Source organism: Capricornis sumatraensis, chromosome 1, assembly GCF_032405125.1.
Source record: "Capricornis sumatraensis isolate serow.1 chromosome 1, serow.2, whole genome shotgun sequence".
Taxonomy (NCBI): domain Eukaryota; kingdom Metazoa; phylum Chordata; class Mammalia; order Artiodactyla; family Bovidae; genus Capricornis; species Capricornis sumatraensis.
In genome coordinates this window covers 241,515,892-241,540,427 of record NC_091069.1, presented here as the reverse complement: position 1 = coordinate 241,540,427, position 24,536 = coordinate 241,515,892, and the positions used below count along the sequence as shown (strand labels likewise).

Here is a 24,536-nt window from a genome sequence, read left to right as displayed (position 1 = left end):
CTTGACCCCAACTCTCATGGCAGTCGCTGCCCTGTCTCCTCCCACTCTTAGTGGAGCTCCTGAAAGGTGGATTCTCATTAATGACTGAACACAGAGAAATCAGTCTTCTGTTCCACACATGTCCCTGAAGCTACTCTGGTCAAGGTCACTACCCACCTGCCAGCTGTGAAAACCAATTAGTTCTTTTATTTTTGAGTCTGTTTACTAACTTGATACGGATGACCACTCACCCTTCCTTGGAACCCTTTCCTAGCTTCTCTGATATGGGAGCCCTCTGCTTTGGTTCCCACCTCTCTGTCCTTTTGTGGTCTTACTGTGGGCTTATCCTACCAGTTCTGAAATGCAGGGTCATCTTCCTGGGGCTCTTCTCCTCATCCAGTGCTCTTTCCACTTTCTAGGCCCTCCCTAAGCAGCAAGAAAGACTCCCAGGCATCTATGTCTGTAGTTCTGACCCCTGCCTGCAGCATGTCACATGCACACCTCCTCCTGCCTGTGGATCTGTACTGTAAAGTTCTCACCGCTATCAGAAGCCCAACAAATAAACAGGGAAGTGATCCTTTTACTCCTTCCCTCCCCTGCTTCCCTAAGCCAACTCTTGTTCCCATACACTTCATAAAGACATAGTCTGCTACCCACTCACAGGAGTCATAACCTGGGGAGTCAAATCTCAATTCAGTATTCTACTTCATTCTACATCTAATGTCAGCAAGTTGTTGATTTTGCCTCCTAAACAACTCTCCAAGTTTGCCCCTTTGTTTCCTAACTCCTACCACAGTTTCAATTTACAGTCAGGGACAGAGCTACAGGTGGGGGGTTTCTAAACACAATGGTCCACAGGTCTCAACTTTCTGGTATCCAAAGAAAACAGACCTTGGGTCTACTCTGCAGTCCAGACCTGAGGTTCACCTTTTTATACACAGCCCTGCTTTGCTTTGAGCCTAACAACACTGCCGTATGTAATATTCCCCTAAGCTCCACCCTCACCCCAAATCCCCTTATCCTTTGTTTGATGAGATGTCCCAACCATTTCTCTGGCATGTAGTCTGTCTTACTCCAGTGAATCAACAAATCTAATTTTATCAACAATGCGTTGAGTACCTACCATGATCCAGACACTGTTCTGGAGACTGTGAACGCAGTAATGTATATTATAGTCTCTAAAAATAACTTTGTTCTGTTATTTATTATTCCTTCTAGATTGCCTTCTTGTCAGTTTATCTGTACAGAGAAATGTCTGAAATCATGTTCACCAGATACTATTGATATAACAATTAAGGTGATTTCTGGTTTTCTTCTTTGATCTTTCATTATTTCATTATTATATTGCATTTTTAATATAAAAACATGTCCCATTTTCTTTTCTTTTAAAAAAATCCTCTATTTTTTTCAAAGAAACAGAGTTAAGGAGATAAGCCAGAGTAGGGGGAATCACATGATTGGTGTCCTGAGTCTGAGATAGGTTCCATTGTGATTCCTCATTCCCAAACTGCACCACCAAAATGGTACTTGTTCACTCACATGCTCTGACTGAAAACCCTTATACAGTGAGGAGAGTTCTGATTGGTGTTCTCTGTGTCTGGCCCTTCCTCCTTCACTGTATTTTTAGTCACTAACAGAAGTTATTATTAATATAAAGGAGGTGTGTGTGTGTGTGTGTGTGTGTGTGTGTGTGTGTGTGTGTGTTGGGTGGTGGGTGGTGAATACAGAGCAGGGATCAGGATCACAAGAAAGAAAAGAAATAGAATGCAGTAATATTCCTGTCAGTTCTGATAGTTTTAATTCATAATGCTAATTTAAAATAAAATAGTTGGGGATTTTTCTGACAGTCCAGTGTTTAGGACTGTCCTTCCAATGCAGGGGGCATGGGTTCCGTCCCTGGTTAGGGAGCTAAGATCCAACATCCTTAGTGAGTCCAAAAAAATTCCCTGGTAACTCAGCAGGTTAAGAATCTGTCTGCAATGCAAGAAACCCTGGTTTGATTCCTGGGTCAGGAAGATCCCTTGGAGAAGGGATAGACTACCCACTCCAATATTCTTGTGGCTCAGCTGGTAAAGAATCCACCTGCCATGTGAGAGACCCGGCTTCAATCCCTGGGTTGGGAAGATCCCCTGGAGGAGGGCATGACAGCCCACTCCATTATTCTTGCCTGGAGACTCCCCACAGACAAAGGAGCCTGGCGGGCTACCATCCATGGGGATGCATAGAACTGGACATGACTGAGCGACTAAGCACTGTGTATATATATATATATGTATACATTAGTTGGATTACTTACTTTAACTTCACATCCTAAACATTTTCTCTTAATCTGGAGTCCTTATTGCCTCCCTTTATTGATGAAATGTGCCTGGAAAATGAATTTTACTGTGTTAGAGCATATAGTGAAGCATAAAGGAGCCCAACAACCTGGGATCAATGGATAAGTTACACAATCCATCTGTTTGGCCTCTGGAAAAGGGATGGTGGGCCATTGTGAGGATTAAACAAATTAACAAATTTAAAGGATTTAGAACAATGCCTGGCTCTAGCAATCACTCATTGTGAGCAGTTATCCTCTTTACTGGGGAAACAGTGGAAACAGTGACAGACTTTATTTTGAGGGGCTTCAAAATCACTGCAGATGGTGACTGCAGCCATGAAATTAAAAGACGCTTACTCTTTGGAAGAAAAGTTATGACCAACCTAGACAGCATATTAAACAGCAGAGACATTACTTTGCCAACAAAGGTCTGTCTAGTCAAGGCTATGGTTTTTCCAGTAGTCATGTATGGATGTGAGAGTTGGACTGTGAAGAAAGCTGAGCACCGAAGAATTGATGCTTTTGAACTGTGGCGTTGGAGAAGACTCTTGAGAGTCCTTTGGACTGCAGGGAGATCCAACCAGTCCATCCTAAGGGAGATCAGCCCTGAATATTCATTGGAAGGACTGATGCTGAAGCTGAAACTCAAATACTTTGGCCATCTGATGCGACTCATTGGAAAAGACTCTGATGCTGAGAAAGACTGAAGGAGGGATGAAGACAGAGGATGAGATGACTGGATGGCATCACTGACTCAATGGACATGCGTTTAAGTAAACTCTGGGAGTTGGTGATGGACAGGGAAGCCTGGTGTGCAAAGAGTTGGACACGACTGAGTGACTGAACTGAAATGAAGCAAGCACTCATTGTGAGCAGTTAAAGAGGATCTTTACCTCCTCACCATCCCCTCCTTGTTCCCCCTGAGCTCACTTTTCACTCAAGCCCTCATCATCTGTTACAGGAATGCTGCTGATCACTTCCAGGACATGATTTACTTCTGTGTCGCTGACTCTCTCCTCTCAGGCTTCTTTGTGGTGTCCCCTTTCCTCCTCACTCTTCATGCTCTTCACGATTTTTTTTCCCTTCTATTTAAAAAATTTTTTTTTAATTTATTTTGATTGACGGCTAATTACTTTAAAATATTGTGGTGGTTTTTGCCATACATTCACATGACTCAGTCATGGGTGTATATGTGTTCCCCATCCTGACCTTCTCTCCCAGCTCCCTCCCCATCCCACCCTTCAGGGTCATCGCAGTGCAGCAGCCCTGAGCACCCAGTCTCATCCATCAAACCTGGACTGGCAATCTATTTCACATATGATAATTTAGATGTTTCAATGCTATTCTCTCAAATCATCCCACCCTTGCCTTCTCCCACAGAGTCCAAAAGTCTGTTCTTCACATCTGTGTCTCTTTTGCTGTCTTGCATATAGGGTCATCATTACCATCTTTCTAAATTCCGTATATATGCATTAATATACTGTATTGGTATTTTTCTTTCTGACTTACTTCGCTCTGTATAATAGGCTCCAGTTTCATCCACCTCATTGAACTGATTCAAATGCATTCTTTTTAATAGTTGAGCAATATTCCACTGTGTATATGTACCACAGCTTTCTTATCTATTCATCTGCCAATGGACATCTAGGTTGCTTCCACGTCCTGGCTATTGTAAACAGTGCTGCAATGAACATTGAGGGTATACGTGTCTCTTTCAATTCTGGTTTCCTCGGGTGTGTACGCCCAGCAGTGGGATTGCTGGGTCGTATGGCAGTTGTATTTCCAGTTTTTTTAGGAATCTCCACACTGTTCTCCATAGTGGCTCTACTAGTTTACATGACCACTTGTTTATGTATGACTCCCAAATAAAAATCTAGCACCAACTGCTGACACTGCACATTTGTTTACTGTATCGCCGGCATGATATATGATTTTAGATTTCCCAGAGGCACTGCAAACTCCGTGTACACAAAATACAGGCAGTTTCATTCTGGCTATATCCCTGGCTCCAAAGAACTTCAACTGAGTTCCCTCATTCATGCTGAACACATTGATCTTCCCAGCAATACACACCAAGTGTTTCAGATGCAGTCTTGCTAGCTCTTCTTCTCCTTAACTCAGCTTGTACAATTAATCACCAAATCCTATTTATTTTCCTTCTAGGTGTCTCTCATAACTGTACCCTCCTTTCCACACTTCCCTGGTTCAGACCCTGTGCATTATTTGCCAAAACACTGCAACAGCCTCCACCTGGTCTCCCTGCTTGTCTTTTCTCTCTCAAATCATAGTACTCCCTTGATCTGCCAATACACTATTTCACTCTCAACTGAAACTTATTGCATTCTAGTATATTCTATTCTATTCCTCACTATATCTCCCAGTCCCTTCATGTCTAGCTTTTGCCAACATTTCCTGCTCATCTCCTGCCAATTCTGCTGAAATGATAACTGCTTAATGACAGAATGCAAACTGGCAGCTTCCAGACCAGCCACTTCTAACTCTAAGCTAAGCTAAGTCACTTCAGTCGTGTCCGACTCTGTGTGACCCCACAGACAGGAGCCCACCAGGCTCCCCCGTCCCTGGGATTCTCCAGGCAAGAACACTGGAGTGGGTTGCCATTTCCTTCTCCAACTTCTAACTCTATGAGGTGTTTTATTTAGGCTACAAGTTTTCATTACTTGCTGAAATTTAAAAAGTGGAAAATCTCCCTTAAAAACCTTTTTTTCTCGCTTCTCTTCAAAAACTGAAGAACTGGCCACCTTGGTCCCACATACCTGTCTGGCAAAGTAGTGGCTGCTGCTTAGGGCAGAGTGAATTTTCAACAGCCCCAGTCCCTCTCTTTGATTTTCCTCTCTGCTTCCCTTAATGTATCTCATCTCAGGGGCAGCTCTACATTAAGGGAAGTAGCTAGGATTTACAATTTAGTGGTGGTGGTGGTGGTTTAGTTGCTAAGTCATGTCTAATTCTTGAGACCTCATGGACTGTCGCCCTCCAGGCTCCTCTGTCCATGGGATTTCCCAGGCAAGAATATTGGCGTGGGTTGCCATTTCATTTTCCAGGGGATCTTCCTGACTCACGGACTGATAAGAATTCCTCTTTCTTGACTGCACAGAGCACCCTTTCTCCTATTATGCCTGCAGAGGCTAACTTGTCCTTCAAGTATCACTTCCTGCCATTTTCCTCCAGTAGCTTTTCTCTGAACCCATGTGGCTTAAGCGCCCCTTTATTCATCCCCCATACCTCACCTTACACCCTCTGTCACACCTGTGCCACGTTATATTCCGATGAACGTTTGTGTAATGCTTGAGTTCCTCACAAGATTCTCTTCACCTCACGAAGGGAGCGACTGGAAATCCTCAAGGGAGGTTTCTTGAGCCATTCATTTTATTCACCCATCATTCTGTCAACAACCATGAAGAGAGTGGGACATCTGACTCATATCCTAAAGGATGAGTGCGTCGCTCATCCTTCTGGCTGGCTGCTTAGTCAGTCTTTCGCTGGGAGTACAGTGCCCAAGAGAACTACAATTCCCATCAGGACCTTCGGTATACCGGCCTGCGCAGGAGGAAATACAGCTTAGGAACTACCACTTCCGTGATGCTCCGCTTCGCAGGCCTGCGCAGAGCCCAGGGCCACGTTGCTTTCGCGGTGCCGGGTAGCGTGATCTCAGCCATGGCTTCCGCGGACTCCCGGCGAATGGGGAATGGCGGCGGCGTTGGGGGAGCCTTCCAGCCATACCTGGACTCTTTGCGGCAGGAGTTGCAGCAGAGGGACCCGACGCTGCTGTCAGTCGTGGTGGCGCTCCTTGCGGTGCTGCTGTCGCTAGGTAAAGAGGCGGCCGGTGGATATGGCCGGTGCGGGGCAGGCGGGGATCCGAGCTCGGACTGGGCTTCTGTAGACCACCGAGCAGAGGTGGCACCTGAGGGGCGTCTAGAATGGGAGACTAACAGCTTATATACTCCTGCCCACCTGCCTGTAGCAGCAGAAACAACACAGCGTTAGAGGGGATTTCCCGTGACCCCCAGAGTGACGTCCCGGTCCTTGGGCACGGGTTGCTAGCCCCTGTACTGCCTGAGCGCCCCGTTCTCTCCTTTCATTGCTCTTGCTGCCAATACTCAAGTGGTTTTCGCTCCAAGTTGGAGCATCCTGTGTTTGCGAGCTGGGCGCTGGGGATATAGAGTTAATAAGGCAGGGTTGCACTTGAGTATACTGGCAGGGTAGGGGATGCAGATGCAGAAAAGTTGACAGTTGATGGTGGCTGGCATTCAGCGGAGTCCTCAAGAACAACGGTTACAATGGTGGTAATAACAGTGAAAGTAAGTTCCAAGTGAATGAAGCATTCTATGGTGGAATTAATTTCCTCCAGCCCAACCATATATGCGTATTGTTGATAATCAAGGCGTCATTTTGGTTGTTTTTGTCTATTCCACAGTGTTCTGGAAGTTCATCCGGAGCAGAAGGAGCAGTCAGAGAGCTGTTCTTCTTGTGGGCCTTTGTGATTCCGGGAAAACATTGCTTTTTGTCAGAGTAAATGCTTTGATTTATACCTCTCTTAACACTTGATAGGAAATTTTAGGGCACCGTATTATTCCTATTAGGTTTACTTTGGGAAAAAAGCTGTTGCTGACAAATTGGGGAATTAATTCTTGACTCACTTGGGAGGACGAAAAGACTCTTAAACTGGAACTTCTTGGCCATTTTTATTCTCTTGCACTTACCAGATACCGACATATTTAGCCTTTATCCCATTTAGGGTTTTATATACTAATTACTTTTATGCCATAGCTCAGGATACCAGAACAGCTGAAGAGATAGAAGACATTAATCTGTATGCAGTGTGTAATTCTTCTGAGAATTTGTCAAAAAAACTTTTATTGGCTACTTATGCTTCTTTTCACTAGTATTTATTTCTAGTCTATGTAGTATTTTTAAATGTTTGGTTTTTGCTACAAAGAGTAGCGGAGATTTTCTCTTTATTATTATTCTTTTTGAGAGTATAAGTTATTTTCCTTTCCACTAAAGAAATATAATCTCTAATCATTTCTGATGATTGTAAATATTGAGAAGGTTGGTAAATTTGGCCACTATTTCAAACTATTATTTTAAAATAATAGTTTAAAAATAATAGTTTTCCCCTTCTCATTAAGGAGAGGGGAATGAAGTTTGCAGTTAATTAGATTTTTCTATAAGCAAAGGGGGAAAAAAATCAATATGGTCCTTTTTAGCTACTGTAAGCAACATTTGTTTGTTTGACTTTACGCCTAGGAAAGTTAGCGCAGTTATACTCTTTAGGTTTGCTATTTGTATGTTTGCTCGGATCTCCACCCATACTGTGTTGTGTTTTGTTTTACAGTTGTTAACAGGCCTTTACAGAGACACTCAGACTTCCATCACTGACAGCTCTGCTGCCTACAAAGTCAATAACAACAGGGTAAGAGGTTCCTAGAATGTGGAAAGTCTGACAGTTTTACTTTACTTTGGTGTGTCAGAAAAAGACATTTCTAGGGTGAATTAGTCTGAGGGCATAGGTACCATTCATAGCTTATTTTTATGGATAAATATTGTACATGTGACAAATTCTTCTCTTGATCATCCAAGCAGTGAACTTAATCATGCTCTCTCCTTCTTTGTTGTACCATATGCATATTGATGTTACATCACATTTTAATAGCTTTTATTTCTGTGTCTTCTTTCCAGCTTTACCTTGAGTTCTTAAGAGTGAGCATTAAGCCTTTTTCTTTAGTACATGTATATGGGACAGAACTCAAAAGGTTAAAAGGATATTTGGTGAAAAGTAATTTTGCTTTTCCTATCCCTCCTTAAAAGTTTTCTCCTTGGAGGTAGTAACTTACTGTTTTCCTGTGTAGCCTTCCAGATGGTCAGGGCTATCCAAACAGATCTGTTCTCTTTACTTTTTTCTTTTATAACACTCTGTTCCACCCCTCCCTTTTTAAAAATTTAACAATATAATTGATGCAGCTTGGGTTTGTTTTCATTTTTTTTCTTTTTCGTTTCCATACATAGTACTACCCGGTTGATTTATGAGCTGAATATTGTGAGTATTCCGTTATGTGACTATACCATACAATTTTTTTTTTCTTTCTTAAAGCCTTTACTTTTGAGACATGACAGAAATATCTTGTAGTTACACGTGGAAAAGTAAATCATAATCATAGTTGAAAGAGAAAGCAAATTGATCAGAAAACTAATTTTTTTTTTACTTTCAGTTCATGTTGAGTTTTTATTTAATAAGAGCCCTATAAGAGCCCTATTAATAGACATTTAGACTTCCCTGGTGGCTCAGATGGTAAAGCGTCTGTCTACAATGCAGGAGACCTGGGTTCGATCCCTGGGTTGGGAAGATCCCCTGGAGAAGGAAATGGCAATCCACTCCAGGACTATTGCCTGGAAAATCCCATGGACTGGTAGGCTACAGTCCATGGGGTCGCAAAGAGTCGGACACAACTGAGCGACTTCACTCACTCATTCAATAGACATTTAGGTTTTTTGTTATTACAGTCTTGCTTTTACAAATCGTATATCAGTGGAAATCTTAAAGAGTATATATGAGTATATATTAAAAATACCAAGAAGAAATCATGAGGAGGACTTTGTATGTACCTATATGTCTCCGGAATGTAGACAGTGACTGCCAAGCTGATTTTACTGCTTAATAAGTATAGTGAGTGATCAAAGATAAAGAGACATTCTTAAATGTCTTAGAGATATTTTTTCTTTTTTCAGTAATGACAGTGTTTCTGATTCACCTTTTTAAATTCTCAAGGATTCAGATTTTGAAATTTAAGATCTGAGAGATCTTTAATTCTTGGGACACATGTACTGGATATTTTGAGTATTCCAGGGTATGCTTTAGACCTGTGCTTTCCAACACAGTAGCCACTGGCTATTTGTGACTAATGAACATCTGAAACGTGACTAGTCCAAATTGAGGGCTGCTGTTAAGTATAAAATATACACCCAATCTTGAAGACTTGGGATGAAAGAAAGAATATAAAATATCAGTTTTTTAATTTTTTTATTATATGTTTAAAAAGATAATTTAGATATATTAGATTATATATTATTAAAATTTTACCTGTTTCTTTTTACTTTTTTTAATATGACTATCAGAAAACTTAACATTTCATATGAGACTTGCATGTTTCTATTGAATATGTAAAGCAGTCCTCTTTTTAACTTCTTTTCGTGGGAAGTTAAAACATAAAACACACCTTTTATGTTTTAGATCAGCAGTCCCCAACCTTTTTGGTACCAGGGACCAGTTCCGTGGAAGACAGTTTTTCCACGCACTGGTACTGTATCCCGTACCCAGGGTTCCCAGTTTTAGATCTTGTCTTTTAAAATAGTAATGTATCTTTTTTTTTTTAAACCTTTTGGAATTCATACTTTTTATTTTTTAAATAGAATTGTTTGATGATCTGTTACACAGATACAAATGAAATTATTGTTGATGTGAACTTGACATTAACATACACAGTGCATTTGACTATTTTCTGACAACTTTTTTTTGGACATGTCTATATTTATTATTATTGACTCTTCCCTGGTGGCTCAGACGGTAAAGCGTCTGTCTACAATGTGAGAGACCTTTTAAAAATGTTTTCAGTTACCCATTGAGAATTCTCAACTGATATTTTTAATTGTTACCTCTGATTTCCCTAGTCTCCAATATTGGGAGATTGTTAAAAAAATTTTTGTTGGAGTATACTTGATATCAGGGCTTCCCTGTTAGCTCAGTTAGTAAAGAATTCACCTGCAGTGAAGGAGACCCTGGTTCGATTCCTGGTTTGGGAAGATAGCTGCAGAAGGGATCAGCTACCCACTCCAGTATTCTTGGGTTTCCCTTGTGGCTCAGCTGGCAAAGAATCCACCTGCCATGTGGGAGACCTGGGTTCAATCCCTGAGTTGAGAAGATCCCCTGGAAAAGGGAAAGGCTACCCACTCCAGTATTCTGGCCTAGGGAATTCCATGGACTGTAGTCCATGGGGTTGCAAAGAGTCGAACACTACTGAGCAACTTTCACGTCTATACTTGATTTACAATATTGTGTTATTTCAGGTGTAGTAAAGTGAATCAGTTGTACATATACATATAGCCACTCTTTTTGTTTTTATTTTTGGGTTCTTTTCCCATATAGGTCATTACAGAGTATTGAGTAGGGTTTCCTGTGCTATACAGCAGGTTCTGACTAGTTATCGATTTTATATATAGCAGTATGTGTATGTCAATCCCAGTCTCCCAGTTTTTTCATATCCCCCCATTATCCCCTGGTAACCATAAGTTTGCTTTCTGCATCCATGATTCTACTTCTGTATTTTAAATAAGTTCATTTCTACCCTCTTTTTAGGTTTCATATGTAAGCAATATCATGATATTTGTCTTTCTGTATCTGACTTACTTCACTTAGTATGACAGTCTCTAGGTCCATCCATGTTGCTGCAAATGACATTATTTTGTTCTTTTTTTATGACTGAGTAATGTATCTTATGGATTGTTTATATTGAAAGTATGTGATGTGATGCTGATTATGCAGTGTGATAGTGGGTCCAAGCCGAGGTCCCTAGACTCTTTACTGGTATTAAAAAAACAAAAACAAAAGTCTTACAGACTTTGTGTATTACCTGTAAAAGATCACACGGACTAAGTTACAAGTCACGATATATTTAGCAGTAACTGTCAAATCTGTGCATAATGCTGACTCCTTCCTCCTAAATAGTGGTTGAGGCTCGCTGTGGAGAAAGTAGGAACATCTGAGGAATGACCCATTGGTCTGATACGTGTACCAGGGCTATACTCAAGTCCTAGCATTGAGCATGGACACATCTGCCTTGAACCTGAGCTCAAGAATGAAAGCTTAGAATCAGTAGCACGTAAGTGGGCAACAGTCAGTCTGCTCAGTGGGGCACAACTCCACCTTGTTCAGTGATTGTCACCTGAATCAACAATTGACACAAAATATTAACAGAACAAAAAAATGGTGTGTCTGGTGGACATATATTTTAAAATTAGATTGCAGTAGAAATATAAAAAGGTGTTTTGTTTTTATAAAGGTTGGCTATCCTGTTATCTGATAAAGTATAGGTTCTTATATCACATTATTTAGCTTGTGAGTATTTGTTAGTGTTTTTCACATGTATTGGCTTTTATTCATACTGGTACATTTCCCCAGCTCCAGATGGACTTTCCTGACTTCTTATACAGGGTCAAGTCTCTCGCATACCCTTAGAACATTTATCAGAGTTGTAATTTTACATTTTCCATAGCCTTCTGTGGTTTATAGAGGATGCTCTGTGAACATTTGATTCATTAATCAATTACATTGACATTTTTGATTGATTAATTAGGTACCATTCACATACCTGAGACATGTGAAAAATTTATGTTGTGAGTGTGAATCAGTACCAAAATATTAATATTACTGCTGCCATTCTTAGGGCACTAACCTGACCTTGATTGACCTCCCTGGACATGAGAGCTTGAGACTTCAGTTCTTAGAGCGATTTAAGGCTTCAGCCAGGTATGTTGGAAGTGGGATGGGCTTGTCTGAAATCTGTGTATCAAGGCCAGCCATGTAGTTTGCCTTTGTGATATGCTGGAGGCAGCCTGGTGTCCTGGAGTGGAAAGGGCATGCACCCTGGGGTCAGCATTTCTGGGCTGTAAGCCTGCCTTCACTTGGATTATATTAATGTTTGGAAGTATTTCTCAGGAAGTTCAGAAAGTATTTACCCCTTTTATCGTGTCAGTAAATTTTTCATTTACTCTGAGGACAAATTTAATAATGTGTAGAACTATTAAAATCTGAAAAAGAATTTTAAAGCTAGATGGAATCCTAGAAGATATTAAAATCCAACATTATATATTTCTATCCTTAAATTACCTAAAATTGATGGTTGAAAAGTATAGAAGAATATTTTCATATTTCTTTTAGTATTGTCCTAGTGTTACTGTCTCTTATTTCCTAAATTTCTTGTGTTTCAGTTTAAGATGCTTTGTTCTTATTTAGTCTCCAACATTGATAGAAACTTGAAGAAAATCAGAATACTACATTTCATTGATTTTAAGACTCATTTTAAAATCTGTGACATTGGAATGCCACTTACAGTTAATGGTGTCATAGTTCAGTTGGCAGTATCTTCTTTCTTAGTCAAACCTGAAATAATGCCTTTTAATTGATGGAAGCTTTGTTAGGATGGAATAGGTGAAGATTTCCTTATTTTTGAAAATGTCATATATTTTGTTGTTGCTTCCTTGCCCACAAGGTGGTGATGATGAGCAGTCTGTCATAGTTGAGATTGTTACTTGTTTTTTTTAAAAAAAACCCTATTTTTTAGAGAATTTCAGGTTCACAGCAAAATTGAGCAGAAGGTACAGCGATTTCCCGTATAACCATTCGCCTATTATCAGCATCCTTCACCTAGTGAAATTACAAATGTTCACCCATTTGTTACAAATGATGTACTTATATTGACATATCAAAGTCACACATTCTGTATTTTACATTAGGGTTCACTGTCGGTGTTACACGTTCTAGGAGTTTGAACAAATGTACAGTGATATGTGTTCTCCATTATCGTATCATAAAGAGTAGCGTCACTGGCCTAGAAATCCTCTGTTCTCTGCCAGTTCATCCCTCTCTCCCCTGACCCCTGACAACCGCTCATCTTTTTACTATTTCCATAGTTTTGCTTTCTTCAGAATTTCAAATAGTTGGAAACATATGGTATGTTGCCTTTTCATGTTGGCTTCTTTCACTTTGTAATATGTGTTCAAGTCTCTTCCACGTCTTTTCACTGTTTGGCAGCTGATTTCTGTGTAGTGCAGAATAACATGTATTGTCTGGGTTTACCACAGTTTATTCATTCATCTATTGAAGGGCACCGTGGTTGTTTCCAAGCTTTGACAGTTCTGAATAAAGCTGGTTTTTGTGTGAACATACGTTTCTGGGTACATATCAAGGAGCACAATTGCAGAATCATATAGTAAGAATATGTTTAGTTTTGTGAGAAATTCCCACACTATCTTGCAAAGTGGCCGTGCCAGTTTGCATTCCCACCAGTGATGAATGAGTGTTCCAGTTGATGTTCATCCTCACCAGGATTTAGTGGTGTCAGTGTTCCGGATTTCAACTATTCTAAATGGGTATATAGTGGTACCTAATTGTTGTTTAAATTTGCATTTCCCTAATGACATAGGATATGGAGCTTCTTTTCGTATACTGATTTGCTGTTTATAAATAAATTTGCTGTTTTAAATCTTGTTTGGTGAGGTGTCTGTATAGATCTTTGACCCACTTTTTAAATTGGGTTGTTTGTTTTCTTACTGTTGAGTTTCAGAAATTCTGATCATCTACTGCTTTTTACACTGGTGTTTCAACACTGGTTTTCTCCAGTGTGGAGTTTTATAGTTTTGGTTTACATTTAAGTATGTGATTCATTTTGTGCGTGTGTGTAGATGTCTCTTCCAGCACGGTTTGTTGAAAACACTATCTTTGCTTCATTTATTGCCTTTGCTCCTCTGTCAAAGATCACTTGACTGTATAGATGAGGGTCTCTTTCTGGACTGTGTTATGGTCTATTGATCTGTTCTCTCATCAATACCATGCTGTCTTCATTACTATGGTTTCATAGTAAGTTGGTAACGTCAGCTCTCCAACTTCGTTCTTCTTCAGGATTCTGTTGGCTATTCTGGATCTTTTGCCTCTCCATATAAACTTTAGACTCAGTTTGTGAGTACCCACAAACTTAGTTGCTGAGATTTTGATTGGGGTTGCATTGAATCTATAAATCAGGTTGGGGAGAACTGACAACTTGACACTGTTTAGCCTTCCTGTCCATTTTCTTAGTTCTACTTCAGTTTTGTGGATCAGAGTTTTATAGTTCTCCTCATGTAAATCTCGTATGTATTTGTATCTCTTTCATATTGTAGGATGCTAGTATAAGTGGTATTGTGTTTTTAGTATTAAATTTCATTTGTTCATCCCTGATATTTGGGTAAGCAATTCACTTGTGTATCAGCTTTGTATTCTGCAATTCTGCTGCTGCTGCTGCTAAGTCGCTTCAGTTGTGTCTAACTCTGTGCGACCCCATAGGCGGCAGCCCACCAGGCTCCTCTGTCCCTGGGATTCTCCAGGCAAGAATACTGGAGTGGGTTGCCATTTCCTTCTCCAATGCATGCATGCATGCAGAGTCGCTTCAGTCATGTCCCGACTCTAGGTGACCCTATGGACAGCAGCCCACCAGGCTCCTCTGTCCACAGGATTCTCCAGGCAAGAATACTGGAGTGGGTGGCCATTTCTTTCTCCATCTGTGAGCTGTTCTAACAAATTAATTGAATCTAAGAAGGGGGGTCATGGGAACCTCTGATTTATACTCAGTCAGTCAGAAGTACAAGTAACAGCATTGACTTTTGACTGGCATCTTAGGTCGAGCCCTTAGCCTGTGGAACCTGATGCTATCTCCAGGTATCAGAATTGAGTTGAGTTGTAGGACACCCAGATGGTGTCAAGAGAATTGTTTGGTGGTAGGGGAAATCTCCATCCACCACATTGATATTGGGTCCAAAACCCATTTATCATGGTATATAATTCTTCTTATAAATTGTTGGATTTGATTTGCCAGTATTTTCTTGAGGATTTTTACATATATGTTCATGAAAGATGGGCTTCCCTCATAGCTCGGTTGATAAAGAATCCACCTACAGTGCAAGAGACCCTGATTTGATTCCTGGGTCAGGAAGATCTGGAGAAGGGATAGGCTACCCACTCCAGTATTCTTGGACTTCCCGTGTGGCTCAGCTGGTAAAGAATCCACCTGCAATGTGGGAGACCTGGGTTTGATCCCTGGGTTGGAAAGGTCCCCTGGAAAAGGAAAAGGCTGCCCACTCCAGTGTTCTGGCCTGGAGAATCATGGACTGTATAGTGCATGGGGTCCCAAAGAGTCGGACACGACTGAGCAACTCTCACTTTCACTTTCATGAAAGATATTTGTGTATAGTTTTCTTGTGATGTCTTGGTTTGTATTTTAAAGTAATTCTGGCCTCATAGAATAAACAAGAAAATATTCCTTGTTTCTATTTTCTGAAAGAAATTGTAAAGAATTTGTATGTTTTCTTCCTTAATTTTTTTAATTGAATATATTTGACATAATAACATTGTATAAATGTCCTTAAATATTTGGTAGAATTCACTAGTGATCCCGCTTGTGTCTAGTACTTTCTATTTTGGAAGGTTTTTAATTTTTGATTCAGTTTCTTTAATAGATATAGGGCTATTCAGATTGTCTGTTTCTTATATGAGTTTTGGCAGATTGTATCTTTCAAGGAATCGGACCATTTCACCTAGCTTATCAAATTTGTGGGCATAGAGTTATTTATATTATTTCTTGATTATCCTTTTAACGTCCATTTTGTGTCCTCTCTTTTTCTTAGTTAGACTGGCTAGAAGTTTATAAATTTTATTGATCTTTTCAAGGACCAGCTTTTGGTTTTGTTGATGTTCTCTATGTCCTATTTTCAATTTCATTGATTTCTGCTCTTTTATTCTTTTTTCTGTTTACTTTAAATTGTTCTACTTTTTCTAGATTCCCAAGATGGAAGCTTAGATTATTGATTTTAGGTCTTTCTTGTCTTCTAATAAATGCATTCAATGCTATAAACATCACAGGGTATACAATTGCAGGTTTGGGGATTTTTCTTTTAACACTTTAAATATTTCCCTTCACTTGCTTCTTGCTTGTATGATATCTGAGAAACTGGATATAATTCTTATATTCAGTTGAGTTCAGTCGCTCAGTCGTGTCCAACTCTTTGCGACCCCATGAATCGCAGCACGCCAGGCCTCCCCTGTCCATCACCAACTCCCGGAGTTCACTCAGATTCACGTCCATCGAGTCAGTGATGCCATCCAGCCATCTCATCCTCTGTCATCCCCTTCTTCTCCTGCCCCCAAATCCCTTCCAGCATCAAAGTCTTTCCAGTGAGTCAACTCTTCGCATGAGGTGGCCAGAGTACTGGAATTTCAGCTTTTGCATCATTCCTTCCAAAAAAATCCCAGGGTTGATCTCCTTCAGAATGGACTGGTTGGATCTTCTTGCAGTCCAAGGGACTCTCAAGAGTCTTCTCCAACACCACAGTTCAAATACATCAATTCTTCGGTGCTCAGCCTTCTTCACAGTCCCAACTCTCACATCCATACATGACCACAGGAAAAACCATAGCCTTGACTAGACTGACCTTAGTCAGCAAAGTAATGTCTCTGCTTTTGAATATGCTCTCTAGGTTGGTCATAACTTTTCCTCCAAGGAGTAAGCGTCTTTTAATTTCATGGCTGCAGTCACCATATGCAGTGATTTTGGAGCCCCCAAAAATAAAGTCTGACACTGTTTCTACTGTTTCCCCATCTATTTCCCATGAAGTGATGGGACCAGATGCCATGATCTTCGTTTTCTGAATGTTGAGCTTAAGATCTTTTCCCTTCTGGCTTATTTTGAGATTTTTTTTCCTTTATCTTTCATTTTCTGTAGTTTAAAAATGATATGGCTAGCTATAGTCCTTTGATATTAATCCTGTTTGGTGTTTTCAGAGCTTCCTGTGGTTTCTAGCGATCTGTGGTTTGGTGTCTGACATTAATTTGGAGAAGTTTTCAGCCAATATTGTTTTATATATTTCTTCTTTTTTCTCTTTCCTCTCCTTCTGAAATTCCCAGTACATATATGTTACACTTTTTGTAGTTCTCCCACAGTTCTCAGGTATTCTCTTCTGGTTTTTTTAAGTCTTTGTTTTCTTTGCTTTTCCGTTTTGGAGGCTTCTTTTGAGATATCTGAAGCTAGAGGTTCTTTCCTTCAGTCGCATGCAGTCTACTAATAGTTTCATCAGAAATGTTCTTCATTTGTTAGTTTGTTTTTGATCTGTATCATTTCTGTTTTTATATATAATTTTGTTTATTTATGGCCATGCTGGGTCTTTATTGCTGCACAGGTTTTTCGCTAGTTGCAGCGAGCAGGGCTACTCTCTAGTTGTGATGCACGGGCCTTTGGTGGTTTCTCTTATTGCAGAGCGCAGGCTCTAGGCACGTGGGCCTCAGTAGTTACATCCCGTGGGCTCAGTAGTTGCGGCTCCCCGATTCTGCATAGGCTTGGTAGTTGTTTTGGGCCAGCTCAATTGCTCTGCTGCATATGGGATCGTCACAGACTAGGGTTTGAACCCGTGTCTCCTGCCTGGCAGGTGGATTCTTTACCATGGAGTCACTAGGGAAGCTGTGTAGCATTTCTTTTTGGTTATTTTTTTGAACTTCATCTCTCTCCTTACGTTTCCCGTCTGTTTGGCATGTTGTCTTCTTTATCTTCTAGAACACTCAGCACCACAATCACAATTATTTTAAATTCCTGGACTGACAATTCCAATGTCTCTTCCATATCTGAGTCAAGTTCTGTTGCTTGCCCCTTCTCTTCAAACTCTTTTTTACTTTTTAGTGTGTCACGTAATTTTTCTTGATAGACATGCAGTAAACTGGGTAAGAACTGCCATTAGTAAGTGTGAGAGGAAAGAAAGCATCCTTTGACTAGATCTCAGTCTTAATGGGCCTGTATCTGGACTGTGAGCTTTATACTTGATTCTCAATTGATTCCCACTGCCCCCTTAAATGGGATAGGATTGGTAGTGTAGGTGGGAGATGGGTATTTTTCTTCTCCCACTTGGAATGCTAGAGCTGTGTGGAGTTGGAAATTTCCCTTTCTGCAGGTCAGTTAGGCTCTTATAAAATCCCAGCAAATTAGGCTCTGGTTAAATAGTTTCTCCTGAGAGTAGACTTCATTTGTAGTTGTTGTTTAGCCGTCTCACCCAACTCTTTGTGACTCCATGGACTGTAGCCCACCAAGCTCCTCTGTCCACGGGATTTCCCAGGCGGGAATACTGGAGTGGGTGGTCATTTCCTTCTCCAAGACCTCATCAAGGTCTAGCATATTTCAAAATGATTTCTTTTCCCTTCCCTCTGCCAGAAGCATGAGGGGATTTTTCTCTACTATGTATCACAGGAACCTAGTCAAGCTTCTGGAGGTAAAATTTACAAAAGTGTGGGTCTCCCTGGGGTTTTATGTCTCAGACTTGTTCATGCTGACCTTCTAGCAATTCATCAGTTATGGATTAGGTTTTCACACTAGGTGCCACAGAGATTTGTGCTCATGAGTTTATACTCCAGTAAGTTGTACTTTTCCGTGTATATGTGTTGTTTTCTCCAGTTTGAGGGGCAGTGCCTTGCCCTGTAACCTCACTTCTCTGATGAACTTAAGTGCTGTGGATTTTTCAGTCTGGTTAGCTTTTGACTTCTTAGAATGCAGTGGTGACTTTCAGCTTTTTTCATGCCAGACTGGAAACTGGAAGGTGTGTGATATTTTTTTTTCTTCCTCAAACAATTGATACAAATCTAGAACTGGTAAATTTTGCTGTAATTGGGTTTTAATTTCTAATTAAAAATTCTTTTCTCAATTTCAGCTACAAATTTTTTACATTTCACAGTGTGATTATAATTACTCTTTGATCCAAGTATTTTGGGTTACTAAAACATTCAAAGTATGAAGATACAAATGAGCTCAAATCATAATCACAATAAATACAAATTCAAAAGATACTGCAGTGAACCCTTGAACAAAATGGGTTTGAACTATGTGCAACTGCTTATAGGAGGAATTTTTTCACTTAATATGTACCACCCAATCTGTGGTTGCTTTGAATCAACCAGTATCAAACCTCAGATATGGAAGGCCAACTGAAGTTATACACAGATTTTTGATTAGAAGGTCAGACTCCTAAATCCCATGCTCTTCAAGGATAGGTATAGTATATTGATCTGTGATTTCTTGTTTTTAATTGTACCTTCTGAGTTTTTAATCGTACCTGATGATCAGGTTTCCCTAATCATCTCAGTTTTCTCCCTCAACTGATTTGAAACTATGTTATTTCTTGTTTTTCATTGTTATCTTCTATACTTTTTTTAAACACTGACTGCTTAACAAAAGTTAAAAATCAATAATACTAGCTTCCTTTAACTGAATCTTAAAATACCTTACTTTGATCTTCCTTACATCTTTCATTTTAATTTTCTTTCCTCTTTTTTAACCCCCAACAGTGATCTTTTTTCTGCTCCATTCAGTGACTGCCTACAATTACTAGGATGTTTATGGATTTTTTTTTCAGTCCATTGCTTCTTGCCTGTTACTCTTTGCTTTTGATTCAATTTTCTTTAATATATTTCTTTTAGATATGTTTGCAGAATGGTGAACAAGAGATAACATTTCTCATTTTTTGTTCATTTGAAACTTTTTTCATTGGCCTTCATTTTTGAATAATTTTCTTAGCTCTGTTTTCACACTGAAGACATTACTCCTGACTTCAAGTATCTATTGTTGTAGATTAGAAAGCAGTGCTCAATCTACTTGTCATTTCATGATATAGAATCTTATTTTTATCCTGTGTTAAGGGGTAGATTATCCTTCTATTCAGGGATGATTTAGCTTTATTGTGGTTGGAATTCAAGGGTACTATTTCAGCTGAAATATTTGCATCTTCAGTTCTGGAAAATTCTCAACAGTATCTTTTCAGGTAGTTCTCTTTCTACTCAGTTTCTTCTCCTAGAACTCTCATTAGCATCATTAAGCTGTATCTTTTCTGCTCTTCTTGTCTTTTCTCTGTCATACCTTCCAGGTCTTTTCACCTTGCATATAGTAAGATATTTTTACCTTTATTTTGTAGTTTACTCTATCCTTTTTAGCTGTAGTAGTCTCTGCTTATCTGTTCCATTAGTTCAGTTCAATTCAGTTGCTCTTTCGTGTCTGACTCTTTGCAACCCCATGGACTGCAGCAAGCAGTCCATCACCAGCTGTCCATTAACTGTCACTTACCTGTCCATCACCAGCTCCTGGAGCTTGCTCAAACTCATGTCCATTGAGTCGGTGATGCCCATCCAACCATCTCTTCCTCTGTCATCCCCTTCTCCTCATGCCTTCAATCTTCCCCAGCATCAGGATCTTTTACAAGGAGTCAGTTCTTTGCATCAGGTGGCCAGAGTATTGGATATTCAGCTTCAGCAGCAGTCCTTCCAGTGAATATTCAGGACTGATTTCCTTTAGGATTGACTGATCTGATTTCCTTATAGTCCAAGGGCTTCTCAAGAGTCTTCTCCAACACCACACTTCAAAAGCATCAATTCTTCGGTGCTCAGCTTTCTTTGTGATCCAACTCTCATATCCGTACATGGCTACTGGAAAAATCATGGCTTTGACTAGATGGACTTTTGTTGGCAAAGTAGTGTCTCTGCTTTTTAATATGGTGTCTAGGTTGGTCATAGCTTTTCTTCCAAGGAGCAAGTGCTTTTTAATTTCATGGCTGCAGTCACCATCTGTAGTGATTTTGGAGCCCAGAAAAATAAAGTCTGTTACGATTTCCGTTGTTTCCCCATTTATTTGCCATGAAGTGATGGGACTGGATGCCATCATCTTTGTTTTTTGAATGTTGAGTTTTAAGCCAACTTTTTCACTCTCCTCTTTCACTTTCATCAAGAGGCTCTTTAGTTCTTCTTCGCCTTCTGCCATAAGGGTTGTGTCATCTGCATATCTGAGGTTATTCATATTTTTCTTGGCAAATCTTGATTGTAGTTTGTGCTTCATTCAGCCTGGCATTTCATATGATGTATTCTGCATATAACTTAAATAAATAGGGTGACAATTTACAGCCTTGATGTACTCCTTTTCCAGTTTGGAACTAGTCTGTTGTTCCGTGTCTAGTTCTAACTGTTGCTTCCTGACCTGCATACAGATTTCTCAAGAGGCAAGTTAGGTGGTCTGATATTCCCATCTCTTTAACAATTTTCCACAATTTGTTGTGATTGACATAGTCAAAGGCTTTGCCATTAAGCCATTAAGCAACTTAATCTTTTCTATTAAGTTGTTATTTTGTTCTTTGCTTCTAAAAACCTATCTTTTAAAATTAGTATTTTTTTTTTAGTGCTGTCTTTATTCTTTTCTTATGGTGTCTAGTATTCTATTAAATAGTTTAAAATATTTTATTTACTACTTATTATTGTCTTTGTAGTTTAGATCCAGAACCCCTGTTCAAGGGGATGAGATTTTGTTGATATTGTGGTTGCTGGGTTATTTTAGTTGTTGTTGTTTTGCTTTAGGTTATAAAAGCCTCTCTCTAGAAGGGATTCATATTTCCTTCTGTTGGGGGCCATGGGGGTTTATTGAGTCTGGCGCAGTCTTCCTGCCTCAGGGTCTTACGTGAGAAAATGTAAATGCATACTGTGTTTCTGTGTGTGGCACAAGAGGCCTAGTGATTCAATTCTTGGATTATTTCCCCCCCCCCCCACCCTCTGTTAGACTGCTTTTAAGTTCTAGGCTTTACACAGAGCATTCATCTGTTGATCATTGCACATCTCCTAGGCATTCAAATACTTGTCCCTAAGGTCTGTTGTCTATTCTTTTCCTGGGTTGCTTTGCTTTAGCTTTGATGCCTTTTTATTTCTGGCAAATGAGGATTCTCACTATTGCTGCCTTAGGTTAGGCCCTACCTGATCACTCTGCTTCTAGTTTGATTATCCTCTTAGTTTTATCTTTCATTTAGGCACCAGTATTCTTTGTAAGAGGCGGTAAAGAATCCTCCTGCCAATGTGGGAGACACAGGTTCAATCCCCAGGTTGGGAAGATACCATGGGGAAGGAAATGGCAACCCACTCAAGTATTCTTGTCTGGTAAATCCATGGACAGAAGAGCATGGGGGGCTGTAATCCATGGGGTCACCAAAGAGTTGGACATGACTTAGCAACTAAACAGCAACATTCTTTGTAAGACAGAAAAACATAAACTCTGTAGATCAGTGTATCGCATCCCTCTTGTCTCTGACCTAACTCTCCTTCATTTCCCCCCCTGTCTGTGTATTAGCTTACATTGAGTTCTCCAGGTCATTTGTGCCTTGCACAAACTACTTTCTAGACAACCTGTGCCACAGTGATGTTTTGTCTGGCTAAAATTCACTCAGCTATTACACCCTCCTTTAGGTCATCTTGATCTAGTTTTATGTAAATGATCTTCCTCTTTGTTTCCTAGCAGATAAAATGTCTGTCCTAGTGTCTTATCACATGATTTTGTATATGACAATTTCCTGGACTTGAGAGGAAGCATCATTTGCTATTGTCTTTCTAGATACAGTCATTGATTCATTTTTGTTATTCAGTTACTGAGTCATGTCCAACTTTGCAACCCATGGACTACAGCATGCCAGGCTCCTCTGTTGTTCACTGTCTCCTGGAGTTTGCTCACATTCACGTCCATTGAGTCATTGATGCTATCTAACCATCTCATCCTCTGCCACCCCTTTTCCTTTTGCCTTCAATCTTTCCCAGCATCAGGATCTTTTCCAGTAAGTCGTCTCTTTCCATCAGGTAGCCAAAGTTTTGGAACTTTAGTTTTGGCATCCGTTCTTCCAAAGAATATTCAGATTTTATTTCCTTTAGGGTTGACTGGTTTGATGTTGTAGTCCAAGGGCCTCTCAAAAAGTCTTCTCTGGCACCACAATTTGAAAGCATCGATTTTTTAGCACTCAGCATTCTCTGTGGTCCAACTCTGTACATGACTACTGGAAAGACCATAGCTGTGACTACATGGACCTTTGTCAGTAAAATGATGTTCCGAGTTTTTGATACACAGTCTAGGTTTGTCATAGCTTTTCTTCCAAGTAGCAAGTATCTTTTAATTTCATGGCTGCTGTTACCATCTGCAGTGATTTTGGAACCCAAGAAATAGACTCTGTCACTGCTTCCATTTTTTTCCCCTTCTGTTTGCCATGAAGTGATAGGACCAGATGCCATGATCATTTTTTGAATGTTAAGTTTTAAGCCAGCTTTTTCATGCTCCTCTTTCACCCTTATCATGAGGCTCTTTAGTTCCTCTTCGCTTTCTGCCGTTAGAGTAGTGTCATCTGTGTATCTGAGGTTGTTGATATTTTTCCTGGTAACCTTGATTCCAGCTTGTGTTCATCCAGTCAGTCATTTCTGCATATAAATTAAACAAGCAAGGTGACAATATACAGCCTTGATGTACTGCTTTCCAATTTTGAACCAATCCATTATTCTATGTCCTGTTCTAACTGTTGCTTCTTGACCTACATACAGGTTTTGCGTGAGGCAGGTAAGGTGGTCTGGTATTCCTGTCTCTTTCAGAATTTTCCACAGTTTGCTGTGATCCACACAGTCAAAGGCTTCAACGTAGTCAGTAAAGCAGAAGTAGATGTTTTTCTGGAATTCCCTTGCTTTCTCTATGATCCAGTGAATGTTGACAGTTTGCTCTCTGGTTCCTTTACCTTTTCTAAACCCAGCTGTACATCTGGAAATTCTCAGTTCACGTACTGCTGAAGCCTAGCTTGAAGGATTTTGAGCATGTTAAATGAATGCAATTGTATGGTAGTTGGAACAGTCTTTGGCGTTGCCCTTCTTTAGGACTGAAATGAAAGCTGACCTTTTCTAGTTTTGTGGCCACTGTTGAGTTTTCCAAATTTGCTGACATTGAATGTAGCACTTTAACAGGATCATCTTCTGGGACTTTAAATATTGATACATGGTGCACTCACTAGTCCTTTGTTACATACTTAGGTTCTATGATTACTTGTGCACACACTTGTATGTGAGCTTATTTTGTGTTATTCATTAGGACTGAATTGAACAAAATTAAGGATATCATTTTCTCAACATAGTGCTGCACTGTTGCATGCTCACATGCCTGTTTTTCTCTTTTTCCCCTCCAGGGCTATTGTGTTTGTTGTGGATAGTGCAGCCTTCCAGCGAGAGGTAAAAGACGTGGCTGAGTTTCTGTATCAAGTCCTCCTTGACAGTATAGGTCTGAAGAACGCACCATCATTCTTAATTGCTTGTAATAAGCAAGGTATTATCATGTTTTCTGGCAATAATAGTTGAGATTTTTCTGGGATTCCTACTAAGAATTAATAGTTATCTACAGTTGTTATTACTGAGGATGAGAAACAATTGCTAATGAACTATAAATTCAGGATTTTAAATCTTAAAATTTATTTATAGTCTCTCTTACCAGGCTATTCTAAAGAGTGACAAAGGAATGATTATGACCATTCATTTATACAGTGTTTTCTTTTTTTTATCATAAATAATTTTAATTTATCAAGTTCATCAGATCAACAATCAGTCTTATCAGATACACAA

General features: G+C 39.8%; 1 protein-coding gene across 1 annotated transcript in view; it reads left to right on the top strand.

Annotated features, from left to right (window-relative positions):
• The first annotated feature begins 5,968 nt into the window (after positions 1-5,968).
• The window catches only part of SRPRB (SRP receptor subunit beta), a 34,919-nt gene continuing 16,351 nt past the window's right edge, over positions 5,969-24,536 (top strand). Inside the window, exons 1-5 of the mRNA XM_068963599.1 lie at positions 5,969-6,125; positions 6,732-6,826; positions 7,653-7,730; positions 11,755-11,837; positions 24,107-24,243. Coding sequence (XP_068819700.1) covers positions 5,972-6,125; positions 6,732-6,826; positions 7,653-7,730; positions 11,755-11,837; positions 24,107-24,243 — 547 coding nt within the window. The 5' untranslated portion in view covers positions 5,969-5,971. The remainder of the gene's footprint in view (positions 6,126-6,731; positions 6,827-7,652; positions 7,731-11,754; positions 11,838-24,106; positions 24,244-24,536) is intronic.